The 18,083-nt window shown below is 42.8% G+C and overlaps 1 protein-coding gene and 1 long non-coding RNA gene across 2 annotated transcripts in view; one reads left to right on the top strand and one right to left on the bottom strand.

The window, feature by feature from the left end:
* ADGRL3 (adhesion G protein-coupled receptor L3) overlaps positions 1–18,083 on the top strand; it is a 682,597-nt gene that overhangs the window by 634,968 nt on the left and 29,546 nt on the right. The window contains 1 exon segment of the mRNA XM_038399396.2: positions 5,151–5,247. Coding sequence (XP_038255324.1) covers positions 5,151–5,247 — 97 coding nt within the window.
* On the bottom strand, positions 1,646–17,563 carry LOC122459798. Its single transcript, XR_006280725.1, has 3 exons — positions 17,550–17,563; positions 16,866–16,871; positions 1,646–1,768 (listed from the first exon to the last, which is right to left on the bottom strand). It is a non-coding gene; the product is annotated as an uncharacterized LOC122459798 (long non-coding RNA).

Raw genomic sequence — 18,083 nt, forward strand, 5'->3', positions numbered from 1 at the left:
TTTCAGAGTTACGCCAGTGTCATGCAAAACAGAATTTGGCCCCATGCTTTCAGATGTGACAGCCCTGAATTGAGCATAGTTTGTTGACCTTAAGTTGTAATTACCATTAGCATCCCTTAAGTAGTTCTTAAATGAATTGAGATGAAAACAAAGGTGTTTTTCCTGAAGGCTAAGAAATGTGTGTTTTCTATGACAAGGTTACTGTGCTAGCCCAACAAAATATTTTGGCTGATTAAAAAAAACCAACAACAGCTAAAAATCTTGTATAGGCTGGGTGCTGAGGCTTATCATTCTCTGGCAGTAGTTGTTTTAATCTGTTTGTTGGTTTATTCAGTTTCCATAGTTTATGGATCTCTGGAAAGAATCAAGTGAGATTCAAATAATATTATTTATTTTCTAAACTTTATTATGCTCTGGTCAACCAAAAAATCAATTTTTATTTTGTTTGAGAGTTTTTGGCATTTTACTCCCTAACTTGTGTAAGGATGCTGATTTATGAAGTTCATATAAAATAAGTAGCTGACTCTTTAATCAAGAGAAACCAAACACACACTTATTCTACTTTACTGAAGGATCTAATTATATTTGCCAATTCACCTATTACATTATGAAAGAAACACGCAGGAAATAACAGTTTATAACCTGTCAGGAAAACATAATTTGTGATTTATGTCTTGGAAGCAAATTGTTATTTATTTTAACTTTTCCAAGGTGTCATGCAAGAGTTGTATTCTGACATCTGCAAGGGACTACACACACTCAGCGCATATGGTAATGGAACATGGAGCCTTTCACCTCTTGGTCAAAAGTGTCTGGTGGTCCAGATTTGGCCAGTGGTCTGCCTATTGACTACCCTTGATCTAGGGTATCCCAACACTCCCGTTAATACACCCCAGAATGATATTTGCCTTTTTCACAACTACATCGCATTGTTGACTCATATTCAATTTGTGATGCATTATAATTCTCGGAGCTTTTCCAGCATTACTACCATCTAGCCAGTTTATCCCATTTTTCAGCTGTGCATTTGATTTTTCCTTCTTAAGCATAGTACTTACCACTTATCTTTATTGAATTTCATCTTGTTGATTTCAGATTAATTCTCCAGTTTGTCAAGGTTGTTTTGAATTCTAATCCTGTTTTCCAAAGTGCTAGCAACTTCTCTCAGCTTGGTGTCATCCACAAATTTTATAAGCATACTCAACACTCCATTGTGCAAGTCAAGACTCCTACTTGATACAGTCTCTCTGTTTGACAGCAAACCATTGATAACTCTCTTTGAGTACGGTCTTTCAATCGGTTGTGCACCCATCTTATATTAATTTCATCTAGACTACATTTCCCTACTTTACTTATGCAAATATCATATGGGACTGTATCAAAAGCCTTAGTAAAATCAAGATGTATCATGTCTACTGCTTCCCCCCATTCACTAGAGCAGTAACCCCTGTCAAAGGAGGAAATTAGAGTTGTTTGGCATGATTTGTTTACGACAAATCCATGCTGACTATTCCTTATTAGCCTCTAAATTCTTACACATTGATTGTTTAATAATTTGTTCCAGTATCTTTCCAGGTATCAAAGTTAGGCTGACTGGTCTATAATTCCCTGGGTTCTTTTTCTTGCCCTTTTTAAAGATAGATACTATGTTTGTCCTTCTCCAGTCCTCTGGGACCTCACCCATTCTCCAGGAGTTCTCAAAGATCATTGCTAATGGTTTTGAGATTGCTTCAGCTAGTTCCTTAAGAACCCTATAATGAATTTAATTCTCACACCCAGGCTAGGCTAACTCAGGTGTTCAGACCTAGGTGCCAATCGCCCAGGTTAATTGTGCAGTGTGAACATAACCCTCTAGCGGTCCCTCCAGATTAAGGTTGATACACTTTGGCAGGTTTGTGCTTGGAAGATTCCACTACACCTTCCTGTGATGTGCTTGTTTTCTGTATCAATAGAGGACTCCAGTCTCTGAGGCTGGCCATCCGGCACTTTTCATGAGCAGTACAACACACAAATAAAATTACAGCAGAAAACAGATGATGATCCTGCTGTGTTATAGAGAGTATCTAATGCCATTTATTTAATATTTGTGATGCATTGTCTCGGAGTCTTTTACAGAGAAATGACATGGGTTTGCTTGGAAGCATTCTATTATTTAATAGCAAAATACAAGCTGCAGGCGAAGATAAACCACATAAAATATTTTTCCCTGTAAAGATACTCCAAAACATCATAATTAATGATCAGGCACAATTACGCCAAAGACATTCAACGAGCTTCTCCACCATTAATAATAAAATATTAAAAAGGTCACACTTTACATTAAAGTTCCATTCATAAAAATGTTTATAAAGGATTAATAAGTGATTAATAGATGATTTAATACCGAGTAAATCAATTGTCATACAGTCCAATGGATATTTACACTGTGATTCATAAATAAGAGTGGGAAACAGTTTTCCCATGAGAATTTGATTTTTTTTCTGATCTAAATCTCACAAATTTTCAAAAACCAAAAATCAATTTATAAAAAAAATCAGTTCAGTTCAATGAAATAATTTCATTTTGATAATTTCAAAATGTTTTGTTTCCATTTCAGGGGTTTTTTAACCTTTTGTTAGTGTACATATATGAACATTTTGAAACAAGAAGTCTGTTTTATTCAAAACGCTGAAACTTTCTTGTTCAACAATCTCAAAACTTTATGAACCAAAAATGTTTTGAGGCAGCTGTTTCATAAAAACCAACACTGTTTCGTGAACAGTTTCTGTTTTCCCCACAAACTGGCATTTTCCAATGAAAAAACATTTAGTTGGAAAATTCCCAACCCGCTCTCCTCAAACCATCTGTTGTACCTTCTGCTGAAATGTTCACAACTATAACACACACTGCTCGTGTCTGTGACCTGCTTATGACATCTATTAACGCTTTATAAACCATTTATAGATGGAAACTCAGTATAAAGTGGGACCAAAATGGGTTATTGCAGAGGTTTCAGCTAGGATTTTCAAGAACCCTAAAGGTGGTGGACACCTGCCTAACTCCTTGAAAATGCCTTGGGAGTCGCAGGCTTCACATTTCCATAGTGCAGAACAATGCTGCTTCTCCCTCATGCCATCTTACCCATGATACCGGGGCGGGCTGAGCATGTGTCTCCCTTGTGCTCCTCCCTGGGTTTCTCAGTGTCCTTGGAGGTACATGGATGTTTTCCCCCACATGACAGAATTATTGACTCGCAGTGTCACACAGGTGACGCTAGCCTCACTTAAGTTATCTTCATTTTGGCTGTACTTCCAAAGCTCTGCTATGCTGAGGTTCGGTACTCCCCATTAGCCCCAATGACATTCTGCAATGGGGAAAAGAAGAGGTGGCCTTACATTCTCTGTACTGGAGCAATACCTTTGATTGGGTAGGACTCTGTTAAAGATCGAGGCAGGTAATAAAACGATCTGCTTTCCATTCACTGCCAGCATCTGGAGATAAGTAGCTCAGCACAGCAGTTTGCAGGCATGAAGCATAGCCGCACACATACACCAACACTGCACACATTTCCCTGCCTAACCCGTCTCTTCAGGTGGAGGTTATCACGTCTCAAACTTCTTGTGTGTGGCTGTTCTCTGAGCCTGCTCTGCTGGGTCTATCCAAACTCATCAAAGTGAAGAATACCTTCCATGTTTGGCTATGTGGAAAAGCATAATGCTTACTGCTCTGGGAATTCTCCCGGGGCTAAGCTCCCATGCACTGAGGAGCACCGACTCTTTGATACACAAGCTAGGATAGATGAGGCTGCCCATGGCGACACTCCAGTGCAAGCCATGTGTACCTTGGACCTCATTCTCCCACTGCCATATACCCCAATGTGATGCTGGTGTAACTCCTCTGAAACCAGTGAATAACACTAGCCTCATGCTGAAGCTGCTCAGGGGTGATTCAGGCCCCTCATTATTAGAGTAGTAGCATTTTTATACCGTAGCTTGCAGCTAGTGCATCTTGAATCGTTCTCCCTGTATCAGGAGACAAGGAGGGATGACGGAAGCCACAACCCCAGAGTGGGTTTCCCCATAGCAAAGGCGGATCATGTATGCAGGCCCATGACAGTCCCAGTTGTACAGCATTGCAGCAAGTTCACTTGGCTACCTCTCAGGAATTCATTCAGCAATGCAGCTGGGGAATATGTCTCTTTGGACCCTTCCTCCAAATAATGGGGAGAAAAACAACCAGCAATCAGGAGCCAGATTTTCAAAAGAGCTCAGCACCCAATGCCTCCCATTTAGGCATCTAAATAAGTGACTGGGTTTTTCAAAGGGGATCAGCTCCCAGCTTCAGGCACCTAAAAGAAATGACCAGTTTTTCAAGGAACCACAGGTGCTACTTGGAGATGAGTTGTTCTGAAAAACTGCCCCTGCTTGCAGCTGCTAGCTCGTTGGAAATCTGTCAGTAGATTTTCCAAAGCACAGACTTGGGGAGGAGGTGATGTGGTGAGAGTGACAAAGGTAAATGCCCATGACCCATCTGAAAGACAAAACAGAAGACCGCTAAATCCAGGATAACACAGCAAGTCATCTTCAATAAATGCTATACCATAAATGTCAAAATCTTCACCATTTTTCATTAGGGGAATATAACTTCTCTTGTTTCGTGGTTCTATTTATTTCTCACATTCCCCACAGTGGGTAATAAACCTGTAGAAAACTTGAGCACATCCAAAGAGAGGCCTAGACATGAAACAACTATTCCAATATACTTGAAAAAACAGATACAAATCAATATACCACAAGGGAATTTTAGAAGCATTCGTGCTATTTTCTGTGAGTTAGTTTCAGTCATTCAACACTACATGGCTGGAACAATATCTTGCATGGAGGTTATTTTGTGCAGTCTGTTCTGCTTGTTTATTAATATTTAGAAACTATATGGTATCCTATGATGCACTTCTTATTTGAGATAGAAATTCATTTTCTGAAGCCAGGCAGCGAGTGTCTGGTATGCAATAAATAGGTGGGTGATAGCCAATCAGAAACTGCTTACTTACAACTGGATAGGAAAACGCATCATCCTCTAGACATGCCAGTAGGCCAGCTTTAGTGAGGCAGAAAGAAATCTATCTGCAACTGCTAAAAATTCATTACCTGTGTGGTTCAATCCCTTTTCAGAGCCGGATCCGTAGAATGTGGAATGACACAGTTCGAAAGCAGTCTGAGTCTTCCTTTATTACCGGAGATATAAACAGTTCAGCTTCACTCAACAGAGGTAATTATAAACTGTTTTTCTTACCTATAACTTTTATGATTATTTTTAAATAGTCTGAAATGTATTCCCCCTTCCTTCTCCCCAAACTTCAAATTGTGCCCGACCTTATTCCCTGTGATAAGAACGTTACATCACAGACTGCAATGCAGTTGGGAGTGCAGTGTATTCCAGTATTCATTAACCGGGAAGGGTTTTTTATTGTTGGGGATGGGTGTTGTTTGGTTGTTTGGGGGTTTTTTTCCATATTTTTACACCTGCATTTTCAAGAATATAATTTCTGAAAAAGTTAGGAAATTAAAAAAAAAAATTTGTCCTACTGTCGACAACTAGAGCCATCAGCTGGTGAGCCATCAGGCCTCATTGCTAGCAGTAAAAATGGGCAGTTATGTGGCTGTGTAGTCTGTTAAGCCACACTGTCCCAGGTATAAAGCAATTTCATAGTATTTGTGGAAGTAACAAGATACTGCAGAACACACACTTCAGACAAACCTGTGCACTTGGAACAAAATAATTGAGAGTGATCTTAATATCTAGAATGAGTGCCTGACTTACGTGAGCTGTTCAGAGCTCTAGGAGGGAAACATTATTGGAAACGTGTAGCAATGGAGTAATGCTAAACAAAATACAGCACCTATTGCAGTGTGAAATCTTGGCTCCTTTTAAAAAGGTTTCCCGTTGAGCTTTTTCTAGGAAAAATGATCATATGGAATTTTTGGGTCTACTAAGCCTCACAAGCTGCCCTGTTTTGCCTCTAATTAAATTATTTTGATGGTTTCCCTTGAGTAACTAACTGTGGGCTGAACCCTAAGAGCTGTACTCCGAATCCTGAGGGTTGTATTTGGTGCCAAATTCTGCTCATTGTTTTACAGACAAAAATCAACCAGATAAATAATGGTGTAAACAGAGGACAAGATTCAGCTCTTAGGGTCTGATTCACCACTCATTTACACCAATGTAAGTCAGAAGTAATCCCAATAAAATCCATAGAGTGGCTTCCATGTAAAGATGACGTGAGAGGAGAATCAGAGCTTTGGTTCTTATTTGGTCCTTATTCAGGCAAAATTCCCATTGACTTCACTTTGAGTTTTGCCTAAGTAAGACCAGGTGGGGAGGGCGTGAAGATTTTGAATCTCTAATTAGTGATGGGTCCCTACAGTGCTCGGGGAGATCAAGAAGGTTGGATTGAGTTCCCTTACTCTTCAAATACATTCCCCATAACCTTTTGAAGGAGAGAGAAAGTTAGTAAACATGGGTGTGTGTTGCTGTCCCATTACACCCACTTGTCATCAATTGTTTTGACTTGTTAATGTAATTGTTTGCAGTTAATTCATTGAAGCAAAGGGTATAAAGGGCAACCCCATCACAGAAACTTCCTTTAAATTTGTTTTGTCCAAGCTGATTGCCATTTACACCTCTTTCCATCCCTAACACAGTGCAGAGAGGGGCAGTATGGCTTTTGTGGGGCTAATTAGGAGGGTTTTGTTTTGCAGCATGAGGGAGTTTGCAGCCAGAACCAACCTGCCCCATCCACCACACAGTCTCAGCTGTTCTCTCTCCAGTGCATGAGCTGTGAATCCCTTCAGATAATGCAGAGGTTGACTTGCCCTCACATCCAAGTAGAGTGCAAGCAATTCTTTTGCAAGCAAAATGTCTTGGGTTCATGAGGGGAGGAAAGGCATCTTTCCTCTGTCAGCTCAGTCAGTTTTGTTCCAGGATGAAAATGGCTTCTTAAACTGAGAACATCAGGATATGGCTCCAGAGTGGACACCTTCTGCAGCTTCCTCCCAAGTCTGGCAGGGCAGCGTTGAGAGATTCCCACCTCAGCCATATCACTACATCCTGATTGCGCAACCCTGATTGTGCTGTCTTTGGTTAGCACCTATCCGTGGAGGTGGATATCATATTCCACATTTTCTTTTCTGCTGACAAAAGTATCTGTACAAATGGGGACTACAAAACCACCTTGGGAGTTAACACCTTTGAAGAAGCACATGACCTCTTGTTACAAAGGGTGCTAGGCAAGAACACCATGTCTGAAATTAACACAACTCCTTGAGCCTGTCTGTAAGTTCATTATTAGGTGACCTGTTTATAAAAGGTACTCATTGACTGAAACGTAATTCCTGTGGATTTGGAAGGGATGTCCCCTCTCACACTTTTTGACCAAGTCTTAGCAATGTTGTTTAACTCTATTTGTATAAATGGTGTTTCCTTTCTAATTAACCACATTCTGTTCATTGGTGTCCTTCCCCATAACTCCCAAGCAGCTGCCACATTCACCATTTTTCTTTAAAAAAGAAAAGAAAAGACTCCCCCCACAGGCTACTATCTTGCCTCCACTGTTCCCCTTTTAAGCATCTTTTTATGTAGGTTGACCAGACATCCTGTTTTTAAGCCCTCCTGCAGGTATCCTGATTTTTTCTTAAAAATGGGCAAACTGTCCCATATTTTCTGTCCGTCCCCACCATCAGTACCGGCGGCTCCTGCCACTGGCCAGATCTCTGTTCACCAGCTGCCCTGTCATCAGCAGTGAGTGGTGGGGTCCAGTGGCCAATGATGGGGTGGGGTGCAAGGCAAAGCTGCAGTTCCCCCTGCTAGTCCATCAGCACAGCCCCTGCTGCATGCTAGCTTTTGGCCAGTAGGGCCCTGCCCCCCGTCCCATTTCTGGCCAGCGCTGGCTGCACGCTGCAAGCTGCGGTGACTGGTGAATGCAGGCTGGCGCCAGGCAGTGGCCAGTTACATGTTGCCTTTGTTGGGCACCTATCAGCCCTTTACGGGCTTCCCCGTCACTGTCATAGAATCACAGAAGATCCAGGTTGGAAGGGACCTCAGGAGCTCATCTAGTCCAACCCCCTGCTCAAAGCAGGACCAATCCCCAACTAAACCAACTGTCCTCTCCCTGCTTTGCCCCTTCACCCACCCTAGCCCCGCTGCTCCTCCATATCCCCACTGGCAGGGCGCATCTCTCTTCCAGCACTGTGTGGAGAACCAGCCCCTGATCAGAGCGCTCAGCTCACCAACAGCCTGGCCAGCCGGCTCCTTCCTTCTCCCACTGCCTCTGGCTGGGCTGGCGCCCCGGGAAAGCCCAAGACCCTCCAGCCCGGGGTGCTGCCCAGGAGCCGAGTCCTGCATGTGCCAAAGCCCCGCACAGCATTAGCACAGGGAAGCCTCTCCACCCCTCAGCTAAGCTCTGGAGTGGTGGGGAGGAAGCGATTTCCAGCCTGTTCATGCCCCAAACCTGAAGGCTCCACAGCAGCCCCTAGGGCAGGGGCTTAGCAACCTCTTCACCCCCTCAGCCCTGGGTTCTGCCCCCAGGGAGCATGGGGCTGCTCAATCCCCTAAGCCCCCTTCCCTGCTGAGCCACCTCTCTGGCCGGGTTCACTGAAGCCCCTGCAGTCAGGTTTCCTGGGCCCTGGTGCACAATGCATCCCTAGGGCTTAACCACTTCCTGCCCGCGCTGTAGGCAAGGGACAGGAGGCGGTTGGGTTATGTCGGTGGCCAGCAGCAGCCTGGAGGTGTTAGCTGCCTTTAGACACTGTGTGAGCAGGAAGGGACGAGCTGCTTGTAGCCACCGAGACGGGAGGAGGGAAAAGAAGATATGAGCTCCGCAAAGACACGGGCCAGGTCATCCCTCCCCACCTCCAGCCCTGCAGCTGGAAGCAGCTCCTGTCCCTTTTCTCCCGCACAGTGCCAAAAGGCTGCTGCTGGCCACATTCTGGTGTGAACCCTGGCAGAAATCTTGGGGGGGAGTAAGTGACCCTGCATGGCCCCCCCACGTGTTGCCTTGGGAAAACGTGGCACCAGGTACAAGGAGAGGTGGGTCCATCCCGGGGGCCCAGCCAGGCATGGAGGGCAGAGAGTGCCGGGCAGGGAGGGTCGGGTCGGTTACTCAGTCACCCCCCAAAGTGAGAGAGGTGTACGTGTGTGTGTGTGTCACCCCTCCCTGTGTGAACCCTAAAGCCTGAAAGATAAGGAGGTAAATAAAAAGAATCCAACTACATAGCATTTCTTTTTAAAGGGGGCCCAGTCAACTTGATGTCAATTTTAACGTTTGTACTGCATAGTTCTGATTATTTGCCATTGAACTCGCTTGAATCCGAGTAATTTTATCAGCTGTCCGGAATTCAGCATAGGGAAATATGGTCCACCCTATTCTTATGTGTTCATCTGTCTCAGCCAAAACAGCCCCTTGCTAATCTTCAGTCTGGGATTGGCCCTCGTCATAGTGCTGCTTCTGTTGTCAGAGGATCACCTCTCTTGTTTGATTATAGTTAGGCTTGGAAGGATTGGATTTTTATCTGTAAATGTCAATACATGATTTCACCATACACACACAAACTGATGAAAATTATTTTGATCAGTAATAATCGAAATTTACCAATAGGCAAAGTAAGTAAAGTCTGCTTGAGAACTTATTAGAGTTTGATTTAAGGATATTTACATTGTATATTTTGACATGTGAAGTTGACAACTTGTGTATTAATGGTTATAAAGTTTTAACTTTTTCAATCTTGGGGCCTACTATCATTAAATAATTATTGTCTGACCCCTCTGTTGCTCAACCCCCATAATTTCAGTAAAAATTCAATTAGATGCATAATTAAAAATGCATAAACCCCATAATTTTGCACAACTGTGAAAATTTAAATAGATAAAATCAGAAAAAGTGCTTTAAAATAAACATTGGTATTATCCATTGGAATTATTAACACTTAAAAATTGAATTCTGCCATGCCTAATTGTAGTTCATGTGCTCTCTTTGATCTCAGTTCTGCTGCCAATCATTGCATCACATCCTTCTCAAACCAGACACCTTGCTCATTCAGTTTCAATTCTGTCTCCATGCTCGTACCTTTATTGCGATTTGCAGTGGACAACTGTCCACCATTTGAGTTGTCCACCTGCCAGTCTTGTTGTTAGTCCCCTTCTTTTCTCTCTTCTGTCTTCCTGTGGGTCTCTGGTTTGGGATCAGCCTGAGGCATCCCATCTGCGCTAATGCATCCCCCTCTGCAGATATAACCATGTCTTTATTTTCTGCCATGAAATACTTGCTCTGTCATTACTTCTTTCAGCTCTGTATATCCAAACTGATATTCCACTCACTGGTGAAAGAGCCCTGTCAACTACAATGTCACCCCTTCACCTCCTCTGTTATTCTCGTCTATTTATCCTGTCAAGAACTTAAGGCTTGGCCCAAACTTCCTCTCTGGCCTCTCTCTGGGCCACATTTGCTAACTGAAAATGTGTTGACTTTCCCCTCCAAAATAGCGTTGGCACTAAGAATCATACTGATCATTTCTTGGTGGCAACTTAGTTATAGATTAGTCCAAAATACACCAGGCCCGGTTCTCCTTTCACTTATGCCTGCTTTACTCCAGTGGGAGTTACGGTGACATTGTATCATTGTAACTTAGGAGGAAGTGAGTGGAGAATCTGATCTCTCGTGTTCTCCTCCATTCCCAAAAGCAAGAGCACATAACTGTCATAATCAGAAATCCCTATGGACCCTCTGCTCGTTTCAGGATCCAAGTTGACAGCGTCTTTCTAGTATTCAGTCTCCACATCTTTCTCTCCCCTTTTTCTACCACAAGTCTTTTTCTACCCCTTCTTCTCTTTCTGTCCCCCACTCTTCTCTCTCCACTCTGAGATTCTCCATCCAGCAATCAAACCTCTTAGTGATGTAACTGTTTCCAGATCGCAGTTTCAAACCTGTCTTGCCTGTAACTCCAACGCTCTGTGCAGTAAAAGCATCAGATCTTAGTTCTGGAGCCTTTCAAACTCCCCATAATGATGCCTCTTCTTTAGTCTTGTCATCTCTTCCTTGTGCATTCCTGCTCTGTAACATCTCTCCTGCATGACACAGTGTAACTTGCACACAGTGCTTTACCTCTATCATCCAGGAGTGAGCTTTAATCTGCCCTGGAGCATTCTCTGTGAAAGGTGCTGTGGAGTGTATTGTGTTGTACTTCTCCTCTGCCTTGCAATCAGTGCTATCGTGGTGTAGCGGGCTGCACTGTCCCAGGTCTGAGAGGTGACAACGCTGAGAGTCAAACTGAAAAAAGAAAAGGAGTACACGATGCATCCGATGAAGTGAGCTATAGCTCACGAAAGCTTACGCTCAAATAAATGTGTTAGTCTCTAAGGTGCCACAAGTCCTCCTTTTCTTTTTGTGAATACAGACCAACACGGCTGCTACTCTGAAAACTGAAAAAAATGTCCTTAGTAAGAGCATGGGTTGAGGAACGAGTCTCTGTTTATCTGTATGACGTTCATGGGGCAAGAGGTTCTAAAGTTCTTGATTTACAGGTGTAACACTGACAGACCCTGGTCGTCAGCGGACAGGATCAAACCTGGGACCTCTGGAGCTTATGAGCATGAGCCTCTACTGCATGAGCTAAAAGCCATATGGTCCTTAGCTAAGGCTATAGAGCAGACTCATTAATCTCTAAGTGGTCTCGGTGCCACTAGATGGGACAGAACACCACATCAGAAGGTGTGTGGGTTACACAGGGCTAACATGTTGAGCATCTTTTTCAGTGATAATTGTGCCAAAGGCATACAAGTGCAAGGTAGAGTGTCACAGCATGCACTGCAATAGCAGGTGTGTTATATGGACTGTGAAATCAAAGTGTAACCACTTGCTTGTGTCCCCTTCCCAAAGCCATCCCTTGGACTGAACAGTCTCCCAAGTCAGCCCCCTCTTGTGTATGTGTCCCCTTTTAGCCCGCAGACACAGTGTATTTGAAATGTGTATTATTCATAAACTGCAACTGAACTTCAGTAATGGGATGCAGAGGGATGTAGTCACATCTGGGAACCCCTCTTCTTCTGGAAGGCTGAACTGTGGGAGGTATAGAAGAATTGCGAGGGGAAGAGCTCTGCAGTGTGGTCATCTCATGCATGGGGATTGTAGAGCAGGTACCCTTTTAGTAGCTGCTCTCCTGTAATAGCATGTCACATGGTACAGGAATAGGGAAGCTAACATTGCTATTAATTATTATTTGTATTGCAGTAACACCTAGGGGCCACAGTGACGGCTCAGCACCCCAATGTGCTAGGCTCTGTGCAAATGGGCCCTGCCGCAAAGACCTTCCAATCTCCATCTCAGCTTTGAGTTAGATTGCTTGAAAGTAGCAGTTATTCATTTATGCTTTGCAAATTGCCAGCGTGACAGAGACCTCATTTGTGGGTCTGATGGTTCTGCAGCAAACTTTTGAGTAGATCTGGAACAATCAGTGCAGAGTAACAGGGGACTTGCTTAGGGAAATTTGAACCTTCCTTGTGCTGCAATCAAAGTGCAGAAGAGATTTCTCTCCTCTTCCTCCCTTACAGATAAGTGATGGGACACAGAGAGAGCCATGTTGCCTCTCCCTGTTTATTCCTACCTAGCAATGACTAATCTGAACATCCCTGCCCTTTCCATTTTTCTGGTCTCCCATGCAGCCTTTGAGAGAGCTCTCCATGAGAATGCTGGTGCAGTTCAGACAGCCTCCCTCAATAACCAGTCATGTAGCAAAGCAGTGATGTGACTCCAATCCATTTTTCACTCATATCTTGTCAGAGCCATTATTGTCTCTCTCATGGTACCAGACTGTCAGAGTAGAAGAAATTTCGTAATAAATCGTACAGCACCTTATTTGCATTCAGGTTTCCAATGATATTTTAGGGATGGGTTTTTTTAATATAGTTTTGGAGGAAAATGCAAGTGGAAAAAATGTAAATGGGGGTTGTCTGCTGTTGATGGGTTATACATATTAATGTTCCTTCTTTCTTAGTCACCGAGAAAAGGGCTTGAGCAGTATAGTTTGTTGTTGTCATCAGATGCTATTTTGTTAACACAAAGTGTGTCGAAGGAGCTGCGTGTGTCCATAAGAGGTGTCAATTCACTGATTGCAAATGTTAATCATGTCTTAATATATTTTATCCTTTTGGAAAATAATGGGATAGAGATGATACCAATAGAGTTCTACAGAATTTAAACAGGGGTCTAAAGAAATGAACTTTAAAGCCTGTCAAGTTGAATAGAGAACTATATCCCTACTCTAGAATTCTGCGGTTGGCATAAGAATGTGTGCCCTTATGACAGACCGAGACCTTTGCGACTTCATAGACTTGAAGGCCAGAAGGGATCATTATGATAATCTCGTCTGACCTCCTGCATAACACCAGCCAGAGAATGTCACTCCCTGATGCCTGCATCATAATTTCCAGTTGAACTACAGCACATTTTTAGAAGGACATAAAGGGATCCTCACTTTCACATTCTCCGAGAGGACTTGGGCAGGTATTGAACCCAGGACCTCTCACAACCTAGGCAAGAGTCTTAACTATAGGCAACAAACCCCCAAAGTTCCATTTATATAAAAGTGCCAGGCCTGAGCATCTATCCAAACCGATTCAGTTGCAGGATTGTGGCCGAAATGTGTAGTGGCACTGTGTGCGGGGACAGAAGCAGCGATTGTTAGGGGCAGAGTGCTGGTGTGAAGTAGGGAATGTTTAAATATGGACAGGCAAGGATGTATGCGGGTGTGGGAGACTGTGCATAGATGTGTATGTGTGGTCATGTACATGGAGGACAGGTCAAGAGTTAGGGCCAGAATTGCCACATATTAAACTATGATCATTGTGAAGTCCAGAGGCCACATGATGCCAAGTTGTTGGTGATTGTGATTGGAAAGGAAAGACTCTCTTCCTAGTTAGAAACCACAGAGCCACATTCAATCCCCGGTCACCCCATGTAAAACTACTGAAGTATGGTTTGTACCCAAGTAAACAAGGGCACAATTTGCCCCTGTTTCTTAAGAACCCCATCCATAACATTTGAAATAAATGTTTTGTTTCTTTCTGCCTTATTATTCCTGCTCTGTATTTTTTATGTCAGCCATAAAGATATAATCTCAAGTGTACACAGGAAAATGGGGAATGACTGCTACTGTTTTCCGAGATAATCAGTTTAATGTCAAATTCATGCAGATTCCATCATAATAAACAGAACAAACTGAGCTCAAATTCAAACAGTGGGAATCTGACTCCGAGAGAAAATTAAAATGAGCAACGTTAATATCTTGATTTCTAACCCAAGTGAGACCTGATCATTCTCAGAACAAAATCTCCTGTCAAATCCCTCCCACCCATCTCAAAATATAATTAAATTCTGATTTCCATTCTGAAACAGTATCGGGGCTGTGAACTCAGCAGGGACTGCTCTCGATGTATGTCGAGGCGGGTGGGTGGAATTTAACATTCGATCCAGGTGACCGTGTTATGCTGAATTTTTACTTGGCAGGTTTTCAGAAAATGCATTGAAATTCCACGCAGCAGAAGGCTGATGTGGGACTTTGCCCCCTGTGTCAGTGCTTGCACCAGTGCCCTAGGTGGTAATAAGGGGGCACTGTTAAATTCCTGGTACTCCAAATATTGCTATTTCCAGTTCTTGCCATAACCAGAATTTCCAAGCACTTACCAAGGACAGAGATGGGCTCTGTTCAGATTTTCAGCAAAGCTTCAGCTTGCGCCTTCATTTCACCTGAACTCAGGTGCACACCCACCCACCCACGGATGTCATATGTCACACACACACACACACACACAGTGGCAGCTGCAAAATGTCACATGAAAGCAACTCAAGATTCCAACTTGAAGTGGTTTCTTTGGGGCCTGGTGTTGTGGGACCCTGATCCTTGATGCTATCTTATTACAAATAATAAATAGCCATCAAACTGGTGCTTTCGGCAAGCTTCAGGCAGGTCCAAGGTGATACCTGCTTCTACACCCTGAAATATGCAGACCATTCAGTGGCAGCTGTGTTGTTTCACAATATAAGCAGGGATAGCTCTTTCCATTTTTACCTGCTTCTTATGTATGCAAGGCGAAGAAACAAGCAGCACTTTAGAAGACTTAGTGCAGAGCAGTGATGGTGCACAAGGGACGGAGAAGGTGCAGAATTCTAAAGGAGTGGGGGAGGCAATAAAATACACTGAGTGGGAAAGCCCTTGGAGTAGCATCACACCACTGTCATGCAGGTGAACCTACTTTGTGTCCCCATCTCTCTTCTCCCCAAGCTGACAGAGGCTGCGATTGCTGTGGAGACAGCATGCCCAATCACTGGAAGTGTCTGATGTGACCCACCAACAAACCTGTCTGTTGAATTAATAGAGATAATAATACGAATGTTCTTGGAACACATCTTTACTGAATCAGAATTTCGCAAGGCTCAGTCTCAAAATTAATATGGGATCCAACACCCCAACAACGATCCTTTGACCTTTAAGAACATGAGAACTGCCATAATGGGTCAGACCTGTGATCTGTCTAGCCCAGTATCCTGTCTCTGTGTCCAGTACCAGAGCATCAGGGGGAGTGTACAGAACAGCAGCCATTCATGGATCTATCCTCCATGAACTTATCTAGTTCTTTTTCAGACCAAGTTATACTTTTGGCCATCACAACATCGGAGGGCAATGAGTTCCACAGTTTAATGGTGTGTTGTGTGAAAAATACTTCCTTGTGTTTGTATTAAACCTGCTGACTATAACTTTAACTGGGTCACTCCTGATGTTTTGTATTGTGGAAAGGGTAGATAATATTTCTCTGTTCCGTTCCACACCATTCATGATTTTTATAGCTCTCTCTCACATCCCGCCTTAATCATCTCTTTTCCAAACTGGACCAGCCCTAATTTTTTTAGTTTCTCCTCATGTGGAAGCTGTTTCATACCCTGGTTCGTCTTTGTTGCCCTTCTCTGAACCTTTCCAATTCCAGTCTTTTTTGAAATGGGATGACCAAAACAAGATGTAATTTCAAGGTGTCAGCACACCATAGATTTATATAGTGGCATTATGATATTTTGTCTTATTTTCTATCCCTTTACTAATAGTTCTTAACAGTTTCTTAGCCTTTTTGACCACTGCTGTGTGCTAAGCTGAAGTTTTCAGAGAACTATCCAGAGATAATAGCTAATTTAGAATCCATCACTATTATCCACTGAATGCATCCGATGAAGTGAACTGTAGCTCATGAAAACTTATGCTCAAATAAATTTGTTGGTCTCTAAGGTTCCACAGGTACTCCTTTTCTTTTTGAAAATACAGACTAACACTGCTGCTACTCTGAAACCTATCTCTATAAATATATCAGAGGGATAAATACTGGAGAGGGAGAGGAATTATTTAAATTTAGTACCAATGTGGACACACGAGCAAATGGATATAAACTGGTCATCAGGAAGTTTAGACTTGAAATTAGATGAAGGTTTCTAACCATCAGAGGAGTGAAGTTTTGGAATAGCCTTTCAAGGGAAGCAAATGACCTATCTGGCTTTAAGATTAAACTCGATACATTTAGGGAGGAGATGGTATGATGGGATAACATGATTTTGGCAATTAATTGATCTTTAAATATTCTTGCTAAATAGGCCCAATGGCCTGTGATGGGATGTTAGATGCGGTGGGGTCTGAGTTACTTCAGAGAATTCTTTCCTGGGTATCTGGCTGGAGAATCTTGCCCATATGCTCGGGGTTCAGCTGATCGCCATATTTGGGGTCAGGAAAGAATTTTCCTCCAGGGCAGATTGGAAGAGGCCCTGAAGGTTTTTCGCCTTCCTCTGTAGCATGGGGCACTGGTCACTTGCTGGAGGAGTCTCTGCTCCTTGAAGTCTTTAAACCATGATTTGAGGACTTCAGTAAGCTCAGACATAGGTGAGAGGTTTATTGCAGGAGTGAGTGGGTGAGATTCTGTGGCCTGCATTGTGCAGGAGGTCAGACTAGATCATCATAATGGTCCCTTCTGACCTTAATATCTATATATCTATGTAACTATGTAATTTTAGTTGAGATTATTTTTTCCAATGCGCATTACTTTGCATTTATCAATGCTGAATTTCATCTGCCATTTTGTTGCCCCATCACCCAGTTTGTAAGATCCCCCTGAAACTCTTTGCAGTCAGCTTTGGACTTAACTATTTTGAATTATTCTGTATCATCTGCAGACTTTGCCACTTCCCTGTTCACTTCCTCTTTCAGATCATTAATGAACATTTTGAACAGCACAAGTCCCAATACAGAGTCTTAGAGAACCTTGCTATTTGCCTCTCTCCATTGTGAAAAATGACCATTTATTCCTATCCCATTTTCAGCTTTGTGAAATTGGCCATATTAATTGAAATGTAACACTAATGCTCACTATTTAACATACTTTTGTCAAATAAAAGAGTAGCTTTGGCTGGCTCCAAAAGGCATCCCAGCCATTCATTTTTTGCCCATAGGCATGGAGGTGGCAGTGCATGGCCTTGTGGGAATTTCCACTGCTAAACTGAAAAGCAGAGATTAGCCAGCATTGCAGCATTCAGCTCTGTATTTGGTTTAGGCTGGGACTGGATTCAAGTTTGAGGCGGAAGGAAGGCTAGGATTTGGATTTGATCTGATGATCTTGTGGGATTTTCTGCTCCCTTGAGCAGGTTCTCATGAGGTTTGGATGGCATGCAAACCACAAAATAAACCCACACCCACCACACATACCTTTTGGCTGTGACCTGGAACCAAGTGTGAAAGTGGTCTGAGTATTCAAATCCAACCTCCACACCCTAAATTTTAAGGGGTTCAAATTCAGGATTTTCTGTTTTGATTCATCTCTCTTAAAAATGCTACTTAATAGCTACCGCAAAAGATTTTATTCAAATTCTAGCCATTATACTTAGTAACATAATCAGAGTGAATAGAAATGAAACTGATGATTAACTGACTCTTATAGTCCATACACAGACTAGTCACACACAAGCTATAAACATCTAATCACACTGTTGATATTCAGTGTAATTTATAGTAATTATTAAACTTATT

This window comes from Dermochelys coriacea, chromosome 4, assembly GCF_009764565.3.
Source record: "Dermochelys coriacea isolate rDerCor1 chromosome 4, rDerCor1.pri.v4, whole genome shotgun sequence".
Taxonomy (NCBI): domain Eukaryota; kingdom Metazoa; phylum Chordata; order Testudines; family Dermochelyidae; genus Dermochelys; species Dermochelys coriacea.